Genomic DNA, 24667 nt, shown 5'->3' on the forward strand with positions numbered 1-24667 from the left:
AAAAAAAATGTAAAGCACTCATAGGAGTGCCGACAGAAGTGAAAACTTCTTATAGTATATAAATTACAAGCTCAATGCTTTTCCACATTAAAAAAGAAGTGCTATACCTATATTATATAAGCGTTGCGTACTATTTATGTATCTTCTTCTTAAAGTCCGTCTCCTATCGGAGGTTGGAAATCATCACAGCTATTCTTATTTTACTGGCAGCCGCCCTAAATAGGTCGATGGAACTGCAGCCGAACCATTCCCTCAGATTTCTTAACCAAGATATTCTGCGCCTACCGGTATTTATGTATATATACACATAATATATTATATTATGTACGTAAGAAATTTATTTCGACAAAGTGATGACGGTCGCAAACTCAATACTTTTTCCTATCTAAAAAGTGCACAACGTCCCTACAGTTTTCACTTTAAAAATTTATTTCGTCAAACAATGACGGTCGCTAATTTAATACTTTTTCTCCATCTAAAAAGTGCACAACGTCTCTAAGAAATTTTCATTTGAAAAATTTATTTCGCCGAAGCGATGACGGTCGCTAATACAACACTTATTCCCCATCTAAAAAGTGTATAACGTCCGTAAAAATGGTTTCGCTTCAAAAATTTATTTCGTCGAAGCAAAGACGGTGGCGGTGACGCTCGATAATGCAATACTTTTTCTCCATCTAAAAAGGGCACAACGTATCTAAAGAAGTTTTCACTTCAAAAATTTATTTCGTCGAAGCAACAACGGTCGCTAATTCAATACCTTTTCCCCATCCAAAAAATGCACAACGTCCCTAAGGAAGATTAATTTGAAAAATTTATTTCGCCGAAGCCATGACGGTCGCTAATTCAACACTTTTTCTCCATCTAAAAAGTGTATAACGTCCCTAAAAAAGGTCTCGCTTCAAAAATTTATTTCGTCGAAGCAATGACGGTCGCGATGGCGATTAAAATTCAATATTTTTCTCCATCTAAAAAGGGCACAACATCCATAAAGAAGATTTCACTTCAAAAAGTTATTTCGTCGAAGCAATGACGGTCGCTGATTTAATACTTTTTTCCCACCGAAAAAGTGCAAAACGTCCCTAAAGAAGTTTTCATTTCAAAAATTTATTTCGCCGAAGCGATGACGGTCGGTAATTCAACACTTTTTCCCCATCTTAAAAGTGCACATCATCCCTAAAAAAGTTTTCACTTCAAAAATTTATTTCGTCGAACAAATGCCGGTAACTAATTTAATACATTTTCCCCGTCTAAAAACTGCACAACGTCCCTAAAGAACTTTTCACTTCAAAAATTTATTTCGCTGAAGTGATGACGGTCGCTAATTCAATACTTTTTGCCCATCTAAAAAGTGCACAACGTCGTTAAAGAAGTGTTCACTTCCGAAGCAATGACGGTCGCGATGACGGTCGCTAATTCAATACTTTTTCCCCATCTAAAAAGTGCACAACGTCCCTTAAAAAGTTTTCACTTCAATATTATTAGTATTACGAGTATTATACGTACATTATAATAATACACGTACAAAATTTATTTCGTCGAAGCGATGACGGTCGCGATGACGGTCGTGAAATCAATCTTTTTACGCATCCCAAAATAGATTTTACATTTATTTTAAATTTAAATACTTTTATACAATTTATGTATACATACTCATAATATAAGTATTTCTCTAAAGAGATGACTGTCGCGATGACGGTCGCGATGACGGTCGCGAAATAAATCATTTTCCCCATCATAAAATAGGTGTTACATTTATTTTAATTTTAAATACTTTACTAAATACTATACAATAGCACATACACATAATATAGCATAAGCGATGACGGTCGCGATGACGGTCGCAATGACGGTCGCCAATTCAATGATTTCCCCTATACAATAATCGCACAACGTCCCTAAAGATGAAGGTCGCGATGACGGTCGCGAATTCAACGCTTTTTCCCCTATCCAAAAATCGCACAACGTCCCTAAAAAGCTTTCACTTCAAAAATCAATATTAGGAACTCGGTAACAGGTAGAAATATTTTTACTGGTCTGATCGCGCTGGGCAGGTCACCTTATAAGAATGGATAATGACAGAACACCTAGTAGAACGCTTAGCTGAATTATGGTGCGACGTAGGCCAGTAGGAAGACCAAGAAAGAGGTGTATAAACGAATTAGAAAACAATGCTAAAAAGATATCGAGGGTGGACAACTGGAGGACAGTAATCAGGGACAGAGATACTTGAAGGCGGATGCAGGAGGAGGCCCGGGCCCGACTCTGGCCGTAACGCCATAGGAAAGAGAGGCTGGTCGAAAATGATCGGCTAATATAACTTTTAACATAATAAAATAACACTGCCTGGAGTAATTGCGGGGTGGATCGAGCAGCTCTGCGGTTACCATAGCCGGTCCCAAGCCCGGATAAAATATGGAGAGTGATTGGCAAGGTTAGCAACCTACCAATCGTAAAAAAGGATACTTCTCAAAGAAACAATGTGAAGCCTCGGAACCGGATTGATAATATGAAGACAACCACGGCAAGAAATAAGGACACGAGAAGAACCTCCAAAACCCAGATGAGAATAACTACTTGGAACATAAGATCGCTCAACACTAGAGATCAAGAAATAACCCAATAGCTAAAAGAGAAAAAAATAGATATATGCGCTCTACAGGAGACCAAAAAGAAAGAAAATGCCAGTCAAAATTAGGCGAATATATACTAATCTACAGTGGAGTAGCAAAAGAAAACAGGGCTAAAGAGGGTGTAGACTTACTAATACACCAAAGATACCAAAATAACATCAAAGAGTGTCAATATGTATCAGAAAGGATTGTCACAGCAAAAATTAGAATGGAGAAAGAAGACCTGAACATATCGGAGTATACGGCCCAGAAAATAGTAAGCCCCAAACGACAAGGGAAATATCCTATGATCAATTGCAACAAGTAGTAGATCAAGTTAGAGGAAAGTTGATAATACTGGGGGGATTTTAACGCTCGAATAGGCAACCAAGTAATACCTTGAATTAAACAAAAACATAATGAGAATGTCAAAAACGAAAATATAGAACTGATGATAAACTTCTGCACGAATAACGAACTTCGTATAAACAACACCTTTTTTGACCACAAAGACCAACACAAATATACATTCAATAATACCCGTAGAAAAAGATCTATGATAGATTATGTTGTAACTAACAGAGATATACATCCATCAAAAATAATTGACGTAAGATGCCTCAACTCAGCAGATGTAGGTAGTGACCACATGTAGGTAGTAGGAAACACATTCAAAAGAAAACTTGGGCAGACTATTTTCGATCTCTGTTTGCTAAAGGTAACGATAACAAACCAATAACTCCTGAAGTGACAACAAACGAAGGAATAATTATTGAAGAAGCAGAGGTAACGGAAGCATTAAGGAAATTAAAAAATAGAAAATCACCAGGAGAGGACAGAATATCGAATGAACTCCTAAAGTATGGAGGACAAGACCTGGCCAAACAATTATTAAAACTAATCCAAAAAATAATAGAACAAAACAGAATACCACAATAATGGAGATCAAGCATACTAATACCTCTCTTCAGAAAGGGAGAAAAATCGGACCCGGAGAATTACAGAGGAATTAATTTATTAAACACAACACTAAAATTAACGACCAAAGTGATAACAAACAAACTGAATGAAATTATAACATTAGCAGAAGAACAACAAGGTTTTAGGTCGGGAAGATCATGCACTGACGCTATATTTATAATGAGGCAGATTCAAGAAAAATCGTTAAAATATAACAAACCGGCATACTTATGTTTAGTGGACCTTAAGAAAGCATTTGACAGGGTCAAATTAAAGGACGTTATCCATTTATTGTACGCAAGAGAGGTACCTCCAGGAATAATTAAAACGTTCGAAAATATCTACCAGAACAACACAATAAAAGTAAAAGTAGGTGAAGAACTAACTGACCCAATCGAAGCTGGCAACGGGATAAGATAGGGAGATTCCCTGAGTACCCTGTTGTTCAACCTGATCATGGACGAAATAATAAAAAAAGTAAGAAAAAAACAGGATACCAAATGGGAGAAAACAACTTAAAATAATCTGTTATCCAGACGACGCAATATTAATCTCTCAAAGTGAAGATGATTTACGAATTTAATATAACCGCTAGAAAATTTAACATGTTAATTTCCCCAAAAAAGACTAAATGCATGGTTATAACAGCAGATCTAATAAGGTGTAAATTAGAGCTGGAGGATCAAATAATAGAACAAATCATGGAGTTTAAATATCTAGGCATCACATTATGCAGCTACGGAAAGCTCGAAACAGAAGTGGAAGATCAGGTGAATAAAGCAAACACAGCCGCAGTTTACCTGAATGAAACAATATGGAGAAATAAAAACATCGGAAAAGAAGTGAAAGGCAGAATTTCCAAAACAGTCATCAGACCAATAATGACATACGCGACAGAAACACGACCTGATACAGAAAGGACAAACAGAATGCTAGAAACAGCAGAGATAAAAACATTGCGAATAATCGATGGTAAGACGCTGTGGGATAGAGCTTGAAGTGCAAATATACGAAGGAGATGCAAGGTGGACAACATTAATAACTGAGTGAAAAGCAGAAGAGTAGAATGGAACGACCACATAAGCCGAATGACAGCAAATAGAATAGTAAGGACGGTGAGAGACGGTTCCCCAATAGGAAGACGATCAGTGGGAAGACCACGAAAAAGATGGAATGACAACTTACTGGAGGCGCATTGAAAAACAGACAGAGTAATGTCTATATAAAAAGAAGAAGAAGAAGAACATAATAAAATGTTAAAACGTTAGTCTTCGTGTTCTAGAACCAAATAATTTACTATTAATCTTACAAAAGAAATATTAAAAGTGTATTTTATAATAAGAAAGGGGGAATATCTTTACAAACTAAGCATAATAAGCTCATGGGAATAATAGCAAAAGAAAAACGAAAAAAAGAAATGAAAAGAGATGGAGACGGTACAATGTATAAATGAAAAATGCAGTAATTATTGATAAACGGATATAATTTATTACAACTGCCTGAAAAATAAAACACTGAGAAACAAATTGCAGCTTAGAACGAAGCAAAAAAGGAGTTCAAGAGAAATACATCAGCAACCACGGGAAAGTCGAAAATAGTTCACTTGAAAAACATTTTAGTACTGGATGTAAAAAAATCTTTCTGCTAGTTAAAATTACATTCATGTTGATTTATGAGGAACTATACATACTCCTACCTCGTATGGAGACTCTTATGGGGAATGACAAATGAACATTTAAAGAGTCTGCTTCCATCGTTTAATACCATACATAGGTGAATCTTCTATTCAGTCAATTTTCTATTTAATATTATAGGGGAGTGCATATAGATTTTCACTTCGGAAAAAATCAAAGAAGATAGAACTTTTTGCAATTTCATTAAGAAATGTTTAATAAACAACATACCAAAAAGTTCTACTCGAGAAGTGGGTGCTTCATTTTTTATTAAACAAATGAACTACGAAATTAGATGTTGTTTTAAATAACTCCGAAAATATAAATTTTAGAAAAAAACTGACTATTGAACAATTCAGAAAATTTTACACAAAAAACCTTGTATAAAGAATTTGCTAAAATGAAATCTGTATCTTCTATATTTTTTTATTTATAACGCTGAAGTCACCCTTCTCAAAACATTGGCGCACTGTAAACCAACGTACGGAGAAGTGCACGGTTGAGTTATTTTAATGTAATTCTTTAAGTAATAGATCAAATGAAATTTTACAAATTGAACATGTAAGAAGAATAATTAAGCGATCTTATGGTTATAATAGAAAGAAATAAAATGTATGGGCATAAGTACGGTGTGGGCTGAAACTGAACCCTACATGAATTTTGTTTAAAAATGATTTAAAAATGTGTAACTAATACAATTTTTCTTATAAGACTCTCAATTTTGCACAACTTACCTTTCAAGCGTCTTACTAAATGATGTTTCATTAAAGAAAATCTCAAAAATTTAATTCAAATGATATGACGTCTCAAAAAATGTAATTTTTGAAATCTTCGTAGTTTTATAGAATTACCACCAATTTAAGACGGCATTACTCAAGTTTTAACAGATCTATTACAGTTTTATGAGTGCTTTTTTAAAGCTTAGGATGTAATATTTAAAATGCACTAAATTGTTTTACTTTAGAAATGAAATAAACTAATTCTTTTTAAGAAAATTAGGAAAGATAACAAAAATGTACCACAAACTCCGAAAATTACCAGCTAAAAAATGTTTATACAAAGTGATCAAAATTTTTTCTGTAAAACTTACCTAAAGTACATTTAATCATAAGCTTCAACAATAATAAATTTTCGACCAAAAAATTTTTTTAGCTCTTATACAGTATGTCTGCGTAACTTGGAACCTATTGATAACTTTTTAATTATCAGTTTTACGAAAAAAAAAAAAGTTATTCTGTAAAAAATACTCTGCATCGTATATAATCTAAGATGTAATCACCAAATATCAAATTTAATTAATGTTATACGAGGTATGTCAAAAAATATGAATTTCACCCAAGAGTAAAGAACCTTTACATTTCACAATATCGAAAATTGTTATTAAGAAAAGTTGTTTGGAATTAAAAAAATTGTTTTAATGTTGAATTACATCCCTCTAATTAAAATATTGTGAATAATAAAGGCACTTAACTCTTAAGAAATATTCATATTTTTTACATACCTCGTATAAAATTTAAAAAGTTTGATATCTGATGATATCTTAGATTTTAGACCAGGGAGAGCACATTTTATGAAGAATAACTTTTTTTCGTAAAAGTGATAATAAAATAGTTAGCATAATTGTAATAAAATGATGATGAGTATCCGTAATTTGAGAAAAAATTTAATTTTTTTTTTGATTAGAATGATGTTATTGTATATTTAGACATAGTTTCTAATTTCAAACAACTTTTCATAATAGCATTTTTTGATATTCTGGAATATAAAGGTAGGTACTTTACTCTTTAACGAAATTCATATTTTTGACATAACCCGTATAAAATTGATAAAATTTGATATCTGATGGTTGAGTTTTAGATTTTTGACTATCCAAAGCATTTTATGAAGAATAACTTTTTTCCGTAAAATTGGTAATAAAAAAGATTTCCATGTGGTTCCTAGCTACGCAGACACACTGTATAAGAGCTTCCGTATAAGAATTTTCAAATTGCAATGCTATTTGTTAATTTGCTAATTGTTATTGTTTAAAAAATTGATAAACAATTAGCGGCCAAATCTGCGAGTAGAACTTTTTACTTTAACATGTATATAAACTAACAAAAAAAGTTTTAGAAAAATATAAGCGAGGCCGATCCTGACTGTATGTCGGAACGGTGTGTTTATTTTGGCTCTAAAAAATAGTTCAAATTAAGTGAGAATAAGTTTTCAAAATTTAACCAAACTTGGTGAAATTATTAGTGATCAATTGAATCTCAACTTTCCAAATTTGTAAGTACAGTTTTACTGTAATTTCCACAGAAAACAGCTAGTTAGTATTTAACATTATTGTAAATTTTTATATCGAAATCTGCTTGACGTTAAACAAAAACATTTAATTACCATCGACCTGTGTGTCCACTCGGCTTTTTTCCCAGCCGGGGACAGGTCCGTACTTAGAAATGTTTAAAAATCGATCAAGATGTCACAAAGCGGTGAAATAAATTTACCAGGAAATTCTCAAATGGATAATTCTACACCAAGAAGTTACTCTACCGCCCTTATTCAACAAAAACATCCCTCTAAGCGCCGGGCAATCATTTTTAATTCCATTGAAGATGCGAAAATACAAGATTACCTCCTCCCGCTGGGAAAAATCATTCATCCAAAAAATATACTATTCTGCTCTGGATTATCAAACAATAGAATATTTTTTTATTTATCATCTGAAAATATCGTAGAAAAATTCATGACTGAAAATAACGGCAACATTGTGGTTAATAATCAGATTATACAAGCTCGAAGGTATATAACTCCTTCCGAAAGAATTATTCTCTCTAATGTTTGTCCATCAATTCCTCATGATGTATTAATTAAAGAACTCGAGTCCATGGGACTTGTAATTCAATCTACAATGTCCTTTATAAAAATTGGTGCACCGTTACCTGAATTTAGTCATATAATGAGCTTCAGAAGGCAAATCTTTATCAGCCCAACAGACCTCACAATTCCAGAATCGTTTTTAATCAACTACGATAATACTTCATACAGAATATTCTTATCGAGTGGCAACTTGACATGTTACAACTGTAAACAAAATGGTCATACGGCAACTAACTGCAAAAACCCTATCAATCCAAACTCAAATCCTATCGCTTCGACCTCGGTAGAAAACATCCCAACATTCACTCCTCCAGAAATATCAACCAGCATACCAGAACCTATCAATCCAAAACCAAATCCTATTGCTCCAACCACAGCAGAAAAAAACCCAATATTAAATCCTCCAGAAATATCAACCATCACACCAGCATCTGTTTCAATTCAATCAGCTACCCCAACTACAAACAATCAACTGAACCCCAAAGAAACTGAGAGCGAATCAACTACCTTACATATGAATATTGAGTCTTCACAAAATAGTTCAAAAAGAACGATTGACGATACCTTAAGTCCTCCCCCGCCCCCTAATGATACCACTGATAAACCGATGTTTACCAATCCAGCAGAAATAGCACTTAATCCCAAGAAAAAGAAAAAACAAAATAAAGGAAAATCTCTAGAAGCATTCATAAACCAGCAGTCGCCACCATTTGTTCTAAGCTATGTTCAGATAACAGACCTATTCGAAAACATAAAGAGTTCACCCGATCCACTTATTACCGTTGAAAATTATACAGATAACTTTACAGCTCTCATCGATATGTTAAACAAAATATATCCCTATACTCAAGACAGATCTACAAAGACCCGAAATACCAAATTAAGGAAAATTCTTCTAAAACACTTACAGATGCAAATCCCACAGGACCTAGTATCCGATACAGAAAGTGACTCCTCACAAACAAATCAATAAATAAATTTAATAAATTAAAATGGAATTTAATAAATTAATACAGTGGAATATAAATGGCTATTTCAATAATTTACCCATGCTACAGATCATTCTTTCAGAACAAAATCCAGATTTTGTATGTTTACAAGAGACCAATTTTAAACCAAATCAAAATATAATCTTAAGAAACTATGTTTGTCATAATCAAATAAGACTTAACCAAAACATTGCTAGTGGCGGTGTATCAATTTTAATTAATAATTCATATGACTCGATAAGAATACCTCTAAATACTAACTTAGAGGCCATTGCTGTCACCGTTATTGGGAAAACTAATATAAACATTTGCAACATATATCTACCTCCTGGAGCAGTAATTTCCAGAAACGAACTAGAGGATCTTTTTAAACAAATTCCTACTCCTCGAATCATTTTGGGTGACCTAAACGCATATAATCACATCTGGGGATCCGCATATAAAGATCAACGGGGTACCGCCATTGAAGAAATTATAGATCATCTTAATTTGTCTCTCTTAAATGACGGAAGCCCGACTAGATTTAATATAAGAACTGCAGAAGCTACACCACTTGATCTAACAATATGTGACAGTGATCTTTACCTACATTTGTCTTGGTATCCAATGCAGTACACATACAACAGTGACCATTATCCTTTAATTATAGAAAACAATCAACATAAAAGCACAACCCATTTCTCTCCCAAATGGAAAATAGATAAAGCCGATTGGAAGCATTTCGCCCAACAGATAGAATCATATATAAACAAGTGCTCGACAACAATAATTAATGTCGAAGAATGTCTAGACAATTTGACCCAAATAATTATTAAGGTAGCTGAAAACTCAATCGGTAAAACAGCTCCAACGAAACATTCAACACCAGTTCCATGGTGGAACGAGTCTTGTAAAAAGGTCATTAGAGAAAGTAAAACTGCCTTTAATAAATATAAAAGAAATAAATCACTTGAAAACCAACTAGAATATAAGAGAACTCGAGTCATAACTAGATTGACAATAAAGACAGCTAAACGTCAATCCTGGATTGATTATGTTTCTAAAATAAACAGCTCTACTCCTATGAGTGACATATGGAACAAGATAAAACGAATATCGGGAAAAAGTTTAAATTTAAAAATCAACTCACTAAATATTCAAGATAAGGTTATTACCTCCGACAACGAAATCGCAGAAGAAATGGCTAACACTTATAAACACAGATCTAGTAATACCCAGTATAACCAGAGCTTTATTACACGTAAGCAACATGAAGAACGTAATCTAATTAACTTCGATGAGATAGATAAAAGTCCTATAAACTCTCCTTTTTTAATGGAAGAATACAACGAAGCCCTTAACTCATTTAAAGATTCGGCAGCGGGACCTGATGATATTCCGGTAAAATTTATAAAAAATTTACCTTCGAACGCTCACCAGTACTTACTAAGGTTATTTAATTTAATCTGGACTCAACATAAATTTCCACCAAAATGGTCAGAATCTATTATTATACCAATTTTAAAACCAAACAATCCAAAAAGTAATCCAAATGCATATAGACCAATATCTTTGACATGTGCTATGGGTAAATTAATGGAAAAAATTGTAAATAAAAGACTTTTATGGACTCTTGAGAATCGAAACCTAATCATTCCAAATCAAAGTGGTTTTCGTAGAAATCGATCAACAATAGACAATATTTTAGCATTAGAAAATGACATACTTGAAGCTTTTGCTGTCAATCAAAAATGCGTCGCTATATTTTTTGACATCAGGGGAGCCTATGATGTCACTTGGAAACACCTAATAGTCAAGAAACTACATAATTTAAATATCAGGGGACACTGCCTAGCGTTCATTAACAATTTCCTTACCAATAGATCATTCCAACTTAAAACTAATGGTATGCTATCACCAAAAACAAAACTAGAGAATTGTATTCCACAAGGATCAGTGTTAAGCCCTACACTTTTTTTAGTAGCAATAAATGATGTCCTAACCAATATGAACTTACCACTGAAAGGTCTCTTATACGCAGACGACCTTGTTATCTATGCGAGAAGTCAAAATATGGAAAACATCACTAATATGCTACAAACGTTCTTACATCAACTAGAGAAATGGTCGCAAAGTTGTGGGTTTCAATTTTCTACAGAAAAAACACAATTTATATTATTCTCAAAGAAAAGCTGCCCTAATCACCCTTCACTCTCACTATATAACAATTCGTTAGTTCGGAAAAATACTGTAAAATTTTTAGGAATGACATTCGACCAACATCTAAATTGGAAAGAACATATTAAGAAACTGGCAATCGAATGCCAAGGAAGACTTAATATCATTAAATCATTGTCAAAAAAAGACTGGGGAGCAGATAGACAAACTATGCTCTCTCTCTACAGAACTCTAATCAGATCTAAATTAGACTATGGCGCGATAGCATATTCATCGGCTACTGAGTCTTCTCTTAAAATTTTAGATTCAATCCACAATACTGCACTCCGCATTGTCTTGGGAGCTTTCAGAACCACACCAATAGAAAGCCTGTATTGTGAAGCAGCTGAACCATCACTGTATTACAGAAGAATGTACTTAAAGTTAACCTATGCAATTAAATCAAATGCAAATCCTAATAACCACACCTTCAAATATGATCACCTTAACCGATTATCAACATTTTTCTCCAATAAACCACGTCTACACAAACCTTTCTACCACCGAATCAAAATGGATCTCTCATCTCTTAACACCACCTTACCTCCTTGCTATCCTGTTAGTTTTGAACCTGCTACGCCATGGAATTTGGGAGTACCAAAAATAATTACCACCTTAACTTCATTGGACAAACATACTACTAACCATAGTATAATACATCAAAATCTGCAAAACTTATTATCAAAGTATACAAACTTCTCTCAAATATATACAGATGCTTCAAAATCAACAGATGGCGTGGGAGCAGCAGTTATATCCTCGAATATGTGCCAAAAATATAAGTTGCCAATACACTGCAGTACTTTTAATGCAGAATTATATGCCATATACGGGGCACTGACATATATTATATCCTCACCAAATCAGAAATACATCATTTTGACTGATTCACTAAGCTCACTACAATCCATAGGAAAAATATACCCAGAGAATTACATTCTGGGAAAAATAAAACAAAATCTGATCGAGATACAAAATCGTAATAAGGAGGTAATCTTCATCTGGATCCCGTCACATATTGGTATAAGAGGCAATGAAGAAGCAGATAAGTGTGCGCGTGAAGCCGTCAACTCAGCTGACTCTACTATCGTGCAATATGTGACAACTAGTGATGTTTCAAGTGTTATCAAATCCCACATCATAAGTAAATCACAAAACCGATGGCAATTTTCAGTGTCCAATCTTTGGAATATTAAACCAAACATTAAACCATGGACATGTTTCCCCACCAAAAGAAGGGATCAAGTGACAATAACCCGCCTTAGGTTACGTCATACCAGTGCCACACACAAGTTCTTAATAACAAAAGAACCTGAACCGAAATGTGATCAGTGTAACGTTAAACTCTCGGTAAAACATATAATTGTAGACTGTCCAGTTTTCTCCACAGCAAGAAGAATTTACGGTATTCCAACAAACTTAGAGAAAGCACTTGGTGCAAATTGTTCGTTCACAAATATGTTAAACTATTTAAAAGCTATTAATTTTTTAAATATATAATATTTAATATTGTAAATCTGCTCCTCGCTAATAACCTTCGGGTTGATGCGAATTTCTCAATAAAAAAAAATATATATATAAGCATGTTTGAATTTTTCCGAAACAATGCATATTTTCGTTCTAATTGCAATATTACAGTTTTTTTAAAACTCTAATAAGAATTTTACAAATTAGATAAATAGTCAATTATGATTAAAATGGCGTATAAATTTTTCCCACCCGAACTTAATTGTTCATTAAAAAAATTACTATGGATTAAAAGTTTGGAAAATTGAACCTTAGATTAAAAAAAAACTAACTTTTTCTGGTAAAATTAAATTTATATTTTTGTTTAATTAAATTAAATACTGCCATATATAGACGAGCGGAACACCCCCAAAAAAACGTTTATTTCTCGAGATACTGACCACGTAGAGGTGAATGGTCAATTTTAGTCGTACTGTATGTTTTTGATGGTGCTAAAAACGAAAATGAGGTTTATTTTGAATTTTATGTGGGGGAGGATTGTCAAATTTGCAATTTTACCCTAATAAATAAAAACAAATGAAATCACGTTTTTTTTTGCGTTTACCTAACTACAACTCAATTTTATTATTTTTTTTCTGAAATTTTTAGAGTATATAGTTATAACATTTACAAAGACAACAGTACCTGTTTCAAGCTTTCAGTCTTATTTCGGTCAAGGTTATGGATTTTTTTAAAGTAAAGGGTGCAGATTTGTGAATTGCAAAGTTTAATCGCAAAAGTTGAATGACGAAAATTGAAATTTAGCTTTTTGTTTATGTTAAAATATAGGACACAAAGATGTTTTCTGAAAAGCATTAGACCAAAATGTTTTATAGAAAAAAAATAGTGCAGCTTTTAATATCGACATTAGAAATCCTCAAAATAACGCTTATTTTTCGAGATACTGACCATGGGTGGTGAATGGCTAATTTCGGTATTACTTTATATTTTTGATGGTGCTGAAAACGAAAATGAAGTTTATTCTGAATTTCGAATGGTGGAACATTTTCAAAATCGCAATTTTACCATAAAAATTAAAAAAAATTAAATCACGTTTTTATTAAAATTAAAAGTTGCATCATTTTTTTCTATAACACATCTAGATCTACAACTCGCTATAAAACTTCTTTGGACTCTATAGTTTTACATAAACGTGATCAAATAAATAAATTTTAAAGTTTGTCACTTAATTTTTGCGATCTAACTTTGCAATTCACGAATCTGCACAATTTATTTTAAAAAATTCATCACTTTTATGAGAAAAAAACTGAAAGTATACAACAGATCTTATATTCTTCACAAAGGTGTGAAGTATATGTTGTAAAGATTTCAGAAAAAAAACATATTAAAATAGAACAGAGCTGTAGCGCGGTAAACGTAAAAAAACGTGATTTCATTTTTAGGTTAAAATTTAGATTTTAACAATGTTCCCTCACACAAAATTCAAAATAAGCCTTATTTTCATTTTCAGCACCATCCAAAACATGAAGTAAGAGCAAAATTAGCCATTCACCGTCCATGGTCAGTATCTCGAAAAATAAGCGTTATTTTGGGGATTAACATTAAAAGTTGCACCATTTTTTGTTCTATAAAACATTTTTATCTAAAACTGTCCATAAAACTTCTTTGTACTCTATGTTTTAACATAAACGTGATTAATAAGCTAAATTTCAAATTTCGTCACTCAACTTTTGCGATTAAACTTTGTAATTCACGTATCTGTATCTTGTACTTTAAAGAGTTTATAAGTTTTATTAGAAAAACACTAAAAGCCTGAAATAGATACCATTGTCGTCAGAGAAGTAAGAAATATATTATACTGTACCAAACTTAAAAATATATTAAATGGAATAGAGTTGTAGCGAGTTAAACGCAAAAAACGTGATTTCATTTTTTTAGGATAAAATTGCGATTTTGACAATATTCCCCCAGCTATAATTTAAAATAAATTTCATTTTCGTCCTCAGCACCATCAAAAACATAAAGTAAAACTGAAATGAACCATTCACCACCCATGGTCAGTGTCTCGACAAATAAGCGTTATTTTGGGGAGTTCTAATGTCGATAATAAAAGTTGCACTATTTTTTTTTTCTATAAAACATTTTAATATAAGACTTTCCAGAAAACTTCTTTGTACTCTATATATTAACATACATGTGACTAAAAAGCTAAATTTCAAATTCCGCTTTTCAACTTTTGCGACTAAACTTTGCAATTCACAAATCTGCACCTTTTACTTTAAAAAATTCATGACATTTATAAGAATAAGACTGAAAGTTTGAAACAGGTACAGGTCTTCAGAAAGGTGAGATCTATACAATGTAAAAATTTAAGAAAAAAAATATTAAAATGTAACAGTATTGTAGCGAGGTAAACGCAAAAAACTGTGATTGAATTTTTTTAATTTTTTTTTAAATTGCCATTTTGACAATGTTCCCCCACATAGAATTCAAAATAAACCCCATTTTCGTCTTTAGCGCCATCAAAAACATAAATTATGATTAAAATTGGCTATTCACCTTTCCGTAGGCAGTATCTGGTCATTTTAGGGCGCCTTACGCTCGCCTAATAATCTCGTGCTATACTGCTATACATTTTAAATAATACAACCCTTTTAGCCAATTTCCAGAATTTCAAAAGTAGGGCAGTCAATGAGGGTATTCCATCCTACTACATCGATTTATTTGATATTTTCACAGTAAGTAGGGAATAGCTTAAGAAACAAAGTCTACCCTATGCCGATGTGCGCTTGTATCTTTGGGGTGGTTCCCACCCCTTCTCGAAGGTGAAAAATGTTTTGGTTAAAATAGCCACGGAAGAGGCTGGAGAACCTAATTTTAAGCAAAAACTGTTCCATAATTATTTTTTGAAAACTCAATATTTTTGAGTTATTCGTGGTTGAAAATTGGCCATTTTCATTGAAAAATTACAACTTCTCGGACGGATTTTTGCGAATACCTTATAAAAAAACAAAGAGATTTGTTCCTTTATAAATTTTCTAGTTATAAAAAGAGGGGTATGGTATGGTAGGTAAGAAAAGTTTGTTTGTTTGCTGCATGCTCAAATCGGTTTATTCAACTTGAAATAACAGAGAAACTGTAGATTTTAAGTGTGTAATGATACTAATAACTTTTGTAGGGCTTGAAAATACCTTTAAAACGAGCAATACTAAATGTCGATCACATTCAAACTAAGCGAGGTATTCTGCAAAAAATTGATGACTAATGTATTTTAAGAAGAAATGAGAAGTATATTTTAACCCCTCATCCATCAGAACTTAATTACATCGTTTTTGTTCTACAATACTTTTTATTATAGTGTGATTTTTATGTTTAAAAGTTGGATTGAAAATCTTCCATTTCCTCCATGTAACTCGAAAAAGATAAGAGATACCACACAAATATGTAGGACTTTTTCATATATAAATTTCCTTTTTATTTTGCATTACTGTATCTCTTATCATTTTCAAGTTACATGAAGAAAAAGGAAGATTTTTAAGAAAATTTAAAAATGCACTCTATAATTTAATCTTTTTTTTTTTTCAAAAACCATTCATTTTAAACCCGTCTACCTTTTTAAACATAGAAATAACACTATAATAAAAGGCATTGTAGAAGAAAAACGATACATTTACATTTTGGTGTATGGAGGTTAAAATTACTTCTCATTTTTTCTTAAAATACATTAGTTATCTAGTTTGTTTGCAGCATATCTCGCTTAGTTTTAATGTAATGGACCTCTAAAACAGCTCATTTTAAAGGTCTTTTCAAGCACTACAAAAGGTATTAGTAACATTATACAAATAAAGTTGACCGTTTCTCTGTTATTTCAAGTTGAATACACCAATTTGAGAATGTACCAAAAAAACAAACTATTTTCACCTACCATATCGCTTTTTTATTATAACTAGAAGATTTATGAAGGTAAGTGTCTCTTTGTTTGTTTGTAAGCTACAAAAATTTTTAATGTAGTTTTTTTACTTAGATGCATCGTTTTTAAGGTATTCGCAAAAAACCGCTCGAAAAGGTATGTTTCAATGAAAATGGCCAGTTTTCAACCACGAATATCCCAAAAAGTTTTGAGTTTTCAAAAAAAAATTATAGAACAGTTTTTGCTTAGAATTAGATTCTCTAGCGAATTCTGTGGTAATTTTAACCAAAAATTTTTCCACCCCTAAAAAGGGGTGGGAACCACCCCCAAGATAAAAGACATCGGCATAGGGTAGACTTTGAATTAGGAGATAAGTAGAGGCTAGGCCCAAAATTTAATTAAAATCCATGCAGTAGGATAGAATTCGGAGGTAATATCCTATTCTTGCTCCCCTTGACTGGCGTCTAATAATTCTAAAACATCGCCCTGTATAATATTTGTTTAGTAATTTATCGTTTTTTATTATGGTGAATCGAGGATCTTGAACGGAATTAGGTGCAAAAAATTGGAAATATTTGAGATGTGGCTATATCGGAGAATACTTAAAATCCCATAAACTGACTGGGTCACAAATTCGGCCAGGGTTATAAGACAAAAATATACCCTTTTCGTGACACTTTAGCAGCCAGGGTATTAAAGCGTTTTTTCGACAGGTAATACCTATAGGAACAAATTGTAACTATTTCCTGCGTAGGATCTGGCGGCCATTGTTATTTATAAACAATTAACTGTCAAAAAATGGCATTTTCCCCTTTTTTTCAGATCAACGAAAAACAGTGAAACTTATGATTTTTTAGTACAAATATCTTCGAGACCATGGAAAAACCTTTAAAATGACGTATTACAAAGTTTGATATACTCATTTATTGTTAATAGAATTGCGAAAAAGTTCGGAATTGCAAAAAAAAATATTTTCTCAAATACTGTTGTAAAAAGTAGTGTAGAGCTTCGAAATTTTTGTCAAACGAGGGTTCTTTGGTGTCTAATATGTGATAAAAATTTCAAAGCGATTCATTCAATTGTTTAAAGGGCCTAGCCGGGTAAGATGGTGAAAAGTGCCCCCAACTCAATTTAAATTCCATATAGGTCACTTTTTAGCACATACAGAGGAACTCACTTTCTGAAATTTTTAGCCCCCTAGGTGGTCACGTGACCCCCCCTAGAGCCTAATTAGGCTTTTTATGTTTTTATTTTTTATCTCAGCTGTGTCAAGAGCTAGCCAAAAACTTTATTTAAAAAAGTTGTAACTTTCAAAAAGGTCTATATGAAAATTTTTTTTTTAATTTTTTGACGGGAAATTCGAAATTTTAGAACAATTTTAAACTTTTAAATAACTCTGAAAAAGAAAACTAAGACACTCGTTTTTATGAAAATCAATTATAATATGTATTTTTGCACAATATTTCACCCTGAATTTTTTCAGATTTTTAAAATTGGTTAAACGTACCTTTAAAAATAAAAAAACCGCACTTTTTCGGTTTTTTTTTCGTTTTTTGATACAATTTTGTACATATTTTTCCAAAAAGGTAACACCGTCACTAGAATAGGTAAAAAACTGAAAAATAATTGGGGTTTGCTTTATAAAATTTTTTTGTAACGCCATCCATTTTTAAGATACAGGGCGTTGAAGAAAACAAAATTTTACACATTTTTTATGATTTTGCGGAAACTACTGGCAACATTGTAATAAAACTTGGCGGGTTTTAAGAGGTAGTTATTGTGCATGTTTTGACATACAATTAAGGATTTGATATTCATCATTGGCGCATACGGGTAATGGTCTAAACTTTTTAAAGAAAAAAAGATGGTACGCCACTGACATATTTCAAATTAACAATCAATTTTGAATTCCTCGTTCCATTTGTGACAAAAAACCTATCTTCCCATTTTTTCATACGACGCGCCGTTTTGTTGCAAAAAATAAAATATCTTGACGCTTCCAAAGTATTCAAATTAATTTTTATAATGGATGTACGAGTTTATGTATGTAGATATACTAGAAGTTCGAATGCTTTGTAAGGATTAAGATCTTTTATTTTTTAAATAAAAATGGTGCGTCGTATGAAAAAATAAGAAGATAAATTTTTTGTCACAAATTGAACGAGGAATTCAAAAACGATTGTTAATTTAAAATATGTCAGTGGCGTACTATCTTTATTCTTTAAAAAGTTCAGACCATTACCCCTATGCGCGCCAATGATGAATATCAAATCCTTAATTGTATGTCAAAACATGCACAATAACTACCTCTTAAAACTCGCCAAGTTTTATTACAATGTTGCCAGTAGTTTCAGCAAAATCATAAAAAATGTGTAAAATTTTGTTTTCTTCAACGCCCTGTATCTTAAAAATGGATGGCGTTACAAAAAAATTTTATAAAACAAACCCCAATTATTTTGCAGTTTTTTACCTATTCTAGTGACGGTGTTACCTTTTTGGAAAAATATGTATAAAATTGTATCAAAAAACGAAAAAAAAAAAACCGAAAAAATGCGGTTTTTTATTTTTAAAGGTACGTTTTACCAATTATAAAAATCTGAAAAAATTCAGGGTGAAAGATTGAGGAAAAATACACGTTATAATTTATTTTCGTAAAAACGAGTGTCTTAGTTTTTTTTTCAGAGTTATTTAAAAGTTTAAAATTGTTCTAAAAATTCGAATTTCCCTCCAAAAAATAAAAAAAAATTTCATATAGATCTTTTTGAAACTTATAACTTTTTTAAATAAAGTTTTTGGCTAGCTCTTGATGCGGCTGAGATAAAAAATAAAAACCTAAAAAGACTTATTAGGCTCTAGAGGGGTCACGTGACCACCTAGGGGGCTAAAAATTTCAGAAAGTGAGTTCCTCTATATGTGCTAAAAAGTGGTCTATATGGAATTTAAATCGAGTTGGGGGCACTTTTCACCATCTTACCCGGCTAGGCCCTTTTATTCAAACCCTTTATCCCAGAGAGCATTTTTTGCAATAACATAAGTCAGAAAAAAATGACCTTAGAACCATTCCACAGGTGTCAAATGAAAGAACATGAGCTACAATTTCAACATGGTTTAAAAAAGTGAATAAAAGATGCATTTATTAGTAATAAATAATTATGCAAAGGTATCGTCAATTTTTCTATATAAACTTTTTGAATAAATTTTTCCAAAAAAATTTACTTTTTTACCCTGTTTTAAGTGCACAACTACCAAGTAATGTTATCTATATCATAATTAATAAAAAATTGGAGTAGTATGTATAATTTCTTATTATATAAGAAATTATAAATATATTATAACAAAATAAAAAATTTATAAGGAAAGATTTACGATACTTTTGCATAATTATTTATTACTAATAATTTTTATTCACTTTTTTTAAACCAAGTTAAAACATAGCTCATGCTCTTTCATTTGACACCTGTGGAATGGTTCTAACGTCATTTTCTTCTGACTTACGTTATTGCAAAAAAAAATGCGCTCTGGGAAAAGTAATTTGAATAAAATTTAAACAATTGAATGAATCGCTTTGAAATGTTTATCACATATTAAGCACCAAAGAGCCCTGATTTGACAAAAATTTTAAAGCTGTTCACTAATTTTTACAACAGTTATTGCGAAAACATTTTTTTTGCAATTCCTAACTTTTTTCGCAATTATATTAACAATAAATGAGTATATCAAACTTTGTAATACGTCATTTTAAAGCTTTCTCCATAATCTCGAAGATATTTGTACTAAAAAAACCATAGGTTTCCCTGTTTTCCATTGATTTGAAAAAAAAAATGAAAAATGCAATTTTTTGACACTTAATCGTTTATAAATAAAAATGGCCGCCATATCCTACGCAGGAAATAGTTACAATTTGCTCTTATAGGTATTACCTGTCGACCAAACGCTTCAAAACCCTGGCTGTTCAAGTGTCATGGAAAAAACCTTATTACCATGGACTAAATTAGGAGGTCCTCAGAAAAACCGAGAGGTACATTATCCGAAATTATTCCAGATATGCCGTTCAATAAGTCTACAAGCTATCTTGCAAGAATAAATATTTGGAAAGCGAGGTCCAGGAGGAAGAAGAATTTCCTGGCTATAGCACCTCAGAACCTGGTTCAAGTCTGTGCAGTTCTTCCGCGCTGGCTGGTGTATAGATAAGATAAAGATTGCCACGCATAGGCACATCAAGAAGAAGAATTCATCGATAGTTCCAGATTATTCGATGAACAAAATGAACTAATTTATTAAAATACCATTTCATTCTCATTTTGTCAAAATTTATAACTCATCCTCTATATTATTAACTAATGGACATTGGCACATTTTATTGTCACTCATGACTCATCCTGTATAATTGTATACAGGGTGAGGCATATATAAATGGCCTATTAGAAATATCTCGAGAACTAAAGGCAACAGAATCATGAAAATGAGGATGAAAATATTTTGAAGAGTGAACTATTTAATGAAAATATTTTTATGTACCTACTTGCTACTTCCGGTTATACCGGAAGTTGCTTATAACTTCGTTTGTTTAACCTTCCGATAACCAACCTTTTTTTGTTACACGGATGACCAAGGGGGGAAAATTACCCCAGGTCAAAAATGTCAAAAATGACAATTAACAAAAAAATGAAGTTTTCTTTTATGGCATGGACTTTATGTATTTCAGCCAGTCACAACATGATTATTAGTGTCATGTGTAGTGTGTATGTTGAGTAAGTGTCTTGCTACTTTGCAAAGTCGATGTCATTAGCGTAAACTACTTGGAATTACACATAATAGACGGTAATTTACAAACATCAACTTCAGGATATAAATATTTTTTATTCGTAAAATATAGGGAATTTTTTTTATTTCAAAATATGAGGATATCTAGAATGATATTAAAGTCAAATAAAAAAAAATGAGTTAAAAATTGAAAATACTTTTGAATTTATTAAAGAAAAACATACGCTGGGGTCACAATTTTCCCCGCTTGGTCATCCGAAGGTTAAATGGGACACCTTGTATATTTTTATATTATTGGATTCTTCTCGATGTCTTCTTTCTTAAAATATCAGGTTTTGTAATGTTATACAGGCTAGTTTAAAAAAAAGTGAACAAGAAAAACAAAGAATTGTATTAATAAAATACCTTGTGAATGCGAACAATTTTATTTAGGTGAAACATCAAGACCATTAAACGTTAGAATAAGTGAATACCAGTCTTATATTAAAAAAAGAGAATTTGATAGATCTCAAATATGTCAACACGCATGGGATAATGACCATAGAGTTTAGTGGAGAGAAAAAGAGAAAAATAAAAGTAGCGGCTCTAATTATGCTAAATGAAACCAATTGTGTCGCAAATTCCTCGGTAGAATGCAGTAGGATGTGGTTACCCATACTAAAAGAGGAAGTCAATAGAAAAAAAATACCATGATTAGTAAGTCAATAACATATCAAGATAGTACATATTTTATATTTTGCTATTATTTATATACCTATGCACTATTAATATTATTTATAATTTAAAATTACATATGTACATATTAAGGTCAGAATTTGGTATTAGTTTTGAGAGTAAACAAAAGTTAGACATAATACTCACGATGTCGGGATAGTATCACGAGAGTTTTTCCTGGTTTTCCCTCGTGACTTACTATGGAATCTCTAACGCGATAATTTTACTGTCACCGTTGCATGTGGTTGCCTTTTTAAAGACAGATCACATGTTATAATTTTTTTGACGGATATTCTTGAGTTGGGCTTGATTTAATGTAATCGAATGAACTATCTTTCAGTAAAGTCGTCCCAGCAACGCAACTCTTAAATATTGGCAATATCATTTTAAAGTATTCTACTTTAAAATGTATAATATATGTCTGAATTGCCGATATAAATGAGTCAGATTAAATAAATTATTAGAAAAAATTTTTATTAACCAACAATATTTTTGTTTAATTCATTAATATTTTTTGTATTTTGACAACGGCATCCGATTTGGCCATCGAAACGTTAATAAAATATTTTTTTAGTAAAGTTGTGGCTTATTTCCCATCAAAACTAGTTCATTACAAAAATGCCACAAGAAAATAGCTGCAGAACAAGTTTAAAAGATAATTACGTTTTTTTCTTCCTAATTTCGTAGCAATATTCACAGCTTGTAAAATTGTAGTAGTTATACATCAAAAACTATATTTATGTTTAAATTATTTTTAATATAGTCTACTATGGTTAAAAATATACTATGGTTAAAAAAGTATAGCTAAATTTTTAATTTTAGTAAACAGGGTTGGTCGAAACCCGGAATGAGTATTTTCTCAGTTTTCTTAAATGGAACACCCTGTATTTTAGTATTGTAATGAAATGATATTTTATAGTACTTTTTTATTTCTTAAGCATTCCCTATATCTAAATGCTTTAATTTGTGAGTTATTGGTGGTTAAAGACAAACATTAATTGCAACAAAAACTACGTGAAATTTTATTAGGTTGCCCTTGAAAATATTCAATTACAAATAATTTTTCCGAAATAAATATACATAATAATCTAGACTCATCCTTAAACTTAACAATAAAGGTTGAGCTAACAAAATACCTACGTAGTTAAGATTGTTGGTGCAATTAACAGTTAAGCACAAATTAAAGCAATTAGGTATAGGGAATGCTTAAGAAATAAAAAGTACCATACAAAATAATTTCATTACAATACTAAAATACAGGGTGTTCTATTTAAGAAAACTAAGAAAATACGCATTTCGAGTTTTGACTAACCCTGTATACTAAGATTCATCGTTCAGCTGTACTAATAATTTTTAACAGTAGTAGACATTAAAAATAATTTGAAATTAAATAGTTTTTGATGTCGAAATACTACAATTCTACAAGGTGTGAAAATTGCTACGAAATTAATAAAAAAAACCTAATTATGTTTTAAACTACCCTGCACAACTTTACAAAACCTTATATTTTAAGAAAAAAGACATCGAGAAGAATTTAAAAGTGTAAAAATGTACAGGATATTCCATTTAAAAAAACGAAGTTAAAAGCAACTTCCGGTATAACTGGAAGTAGCAAATAGATGAAAATATTTTCATTAAGTCGATCACTCTTCAAAACCCCTACATTCCAATTTTCATGATTCTGTTGCATTTAGTTCTCGAGATATTTCTAATAGGCCATTTATCTGCATCACCCTAATATAATGAAACATTTTAGTCTGGAATACCTGGTGGAGTTGCTGTCGAAGATTCCGGTCCATTTTCCTACCAAGGTTTTCAAGCGTTTTTGGACGGAAACTACAAAAATGTTCCTGTTATAATTGGATTTAATTCCGAAGAATGGGGTTTCATAGGTAATAAAAAGTTTCTCATTTTTTCAATATTTTCATTATTACTCTTCAGTCATCAGAGTATAAGTCATTTTTTAATTTATTTATTTACTCTAAGTGACTAGGCTTTTTTTCCTTAAAAACCAATAACAACCGTTGTGAATGTAAATATAAGGAATAAGATTGCACAGGTACTTATTAGACATTTGTTATTAATTAAATAGGTACAAGTAGGTACTAATTGTCATCAAAACAAAACATTTTTAAGATTATACTTAACCTTGCTGTTATATCAGATAACTAGATAAGTTGATACTAAAAGTCCACACTAAAATACTTGATAGTCATTTTCCTAAAGTGGTATAAACTGTTCAAGCAAAAACAAGGTCACTAAATTCTGTAATACAGAAGTAGAACCTATGATAATAATTATAATAATTTAATTATCTACCTACTCACTATTACCAAGAAAATAAATACATATTTCAATTACTTATGTTTTCCTGTTAACCGAGAGATGAAATTCGACTGAACTGTGTCTACATAGAAACTGTAAAATAGAAAATGATTCAAGAACCACTTGATCTACTACCGACTTCTGCTGTCCTGATTATGAACGGAGCGCAATAGAAATGAAACTCATGCAGCTTGGGAACAG

The 24667-nt window shown here is 31.7% G+C and overlaps 1 protein-coding gene across 1 annotated transcript in view; it reads left to right on the forward strand.

The window, feature by feature from the left end:
- The window catches only part of LOC126879539 (juvenile hormone esterase-like), a 54667-nt gene that overhangs the window by 19055 nt on the left and 10945 nt on the right, over nt 1-24667 (forward strand). Inside the window, exon 5 of the mRNA XM_050642693.1 lies at nt 23898-24033. Coding sequence (XP_050498650.1) covers nt 23898-24033 — 136 coding nt within the window. The remainder of the gene's footprint in view (nt 1-23897; nt 24034-24667) is intronic.

The sequence above is a fragment of the Diabrotica virgifera genome, chromosome 2 (assembly GCF_917563875.1).
Source record: "Diabrotica virgifera virgifera chromosome 2, PGI_DIABVI_V3a".
Classification (NCBI taxonomy): domain Eukaryota; kingdom Metazoa; phylum Arthropoda; class Insecta; order Coleoptera; family Chrysomelidae; genus Diabrotica; species Diabrotica virgifera.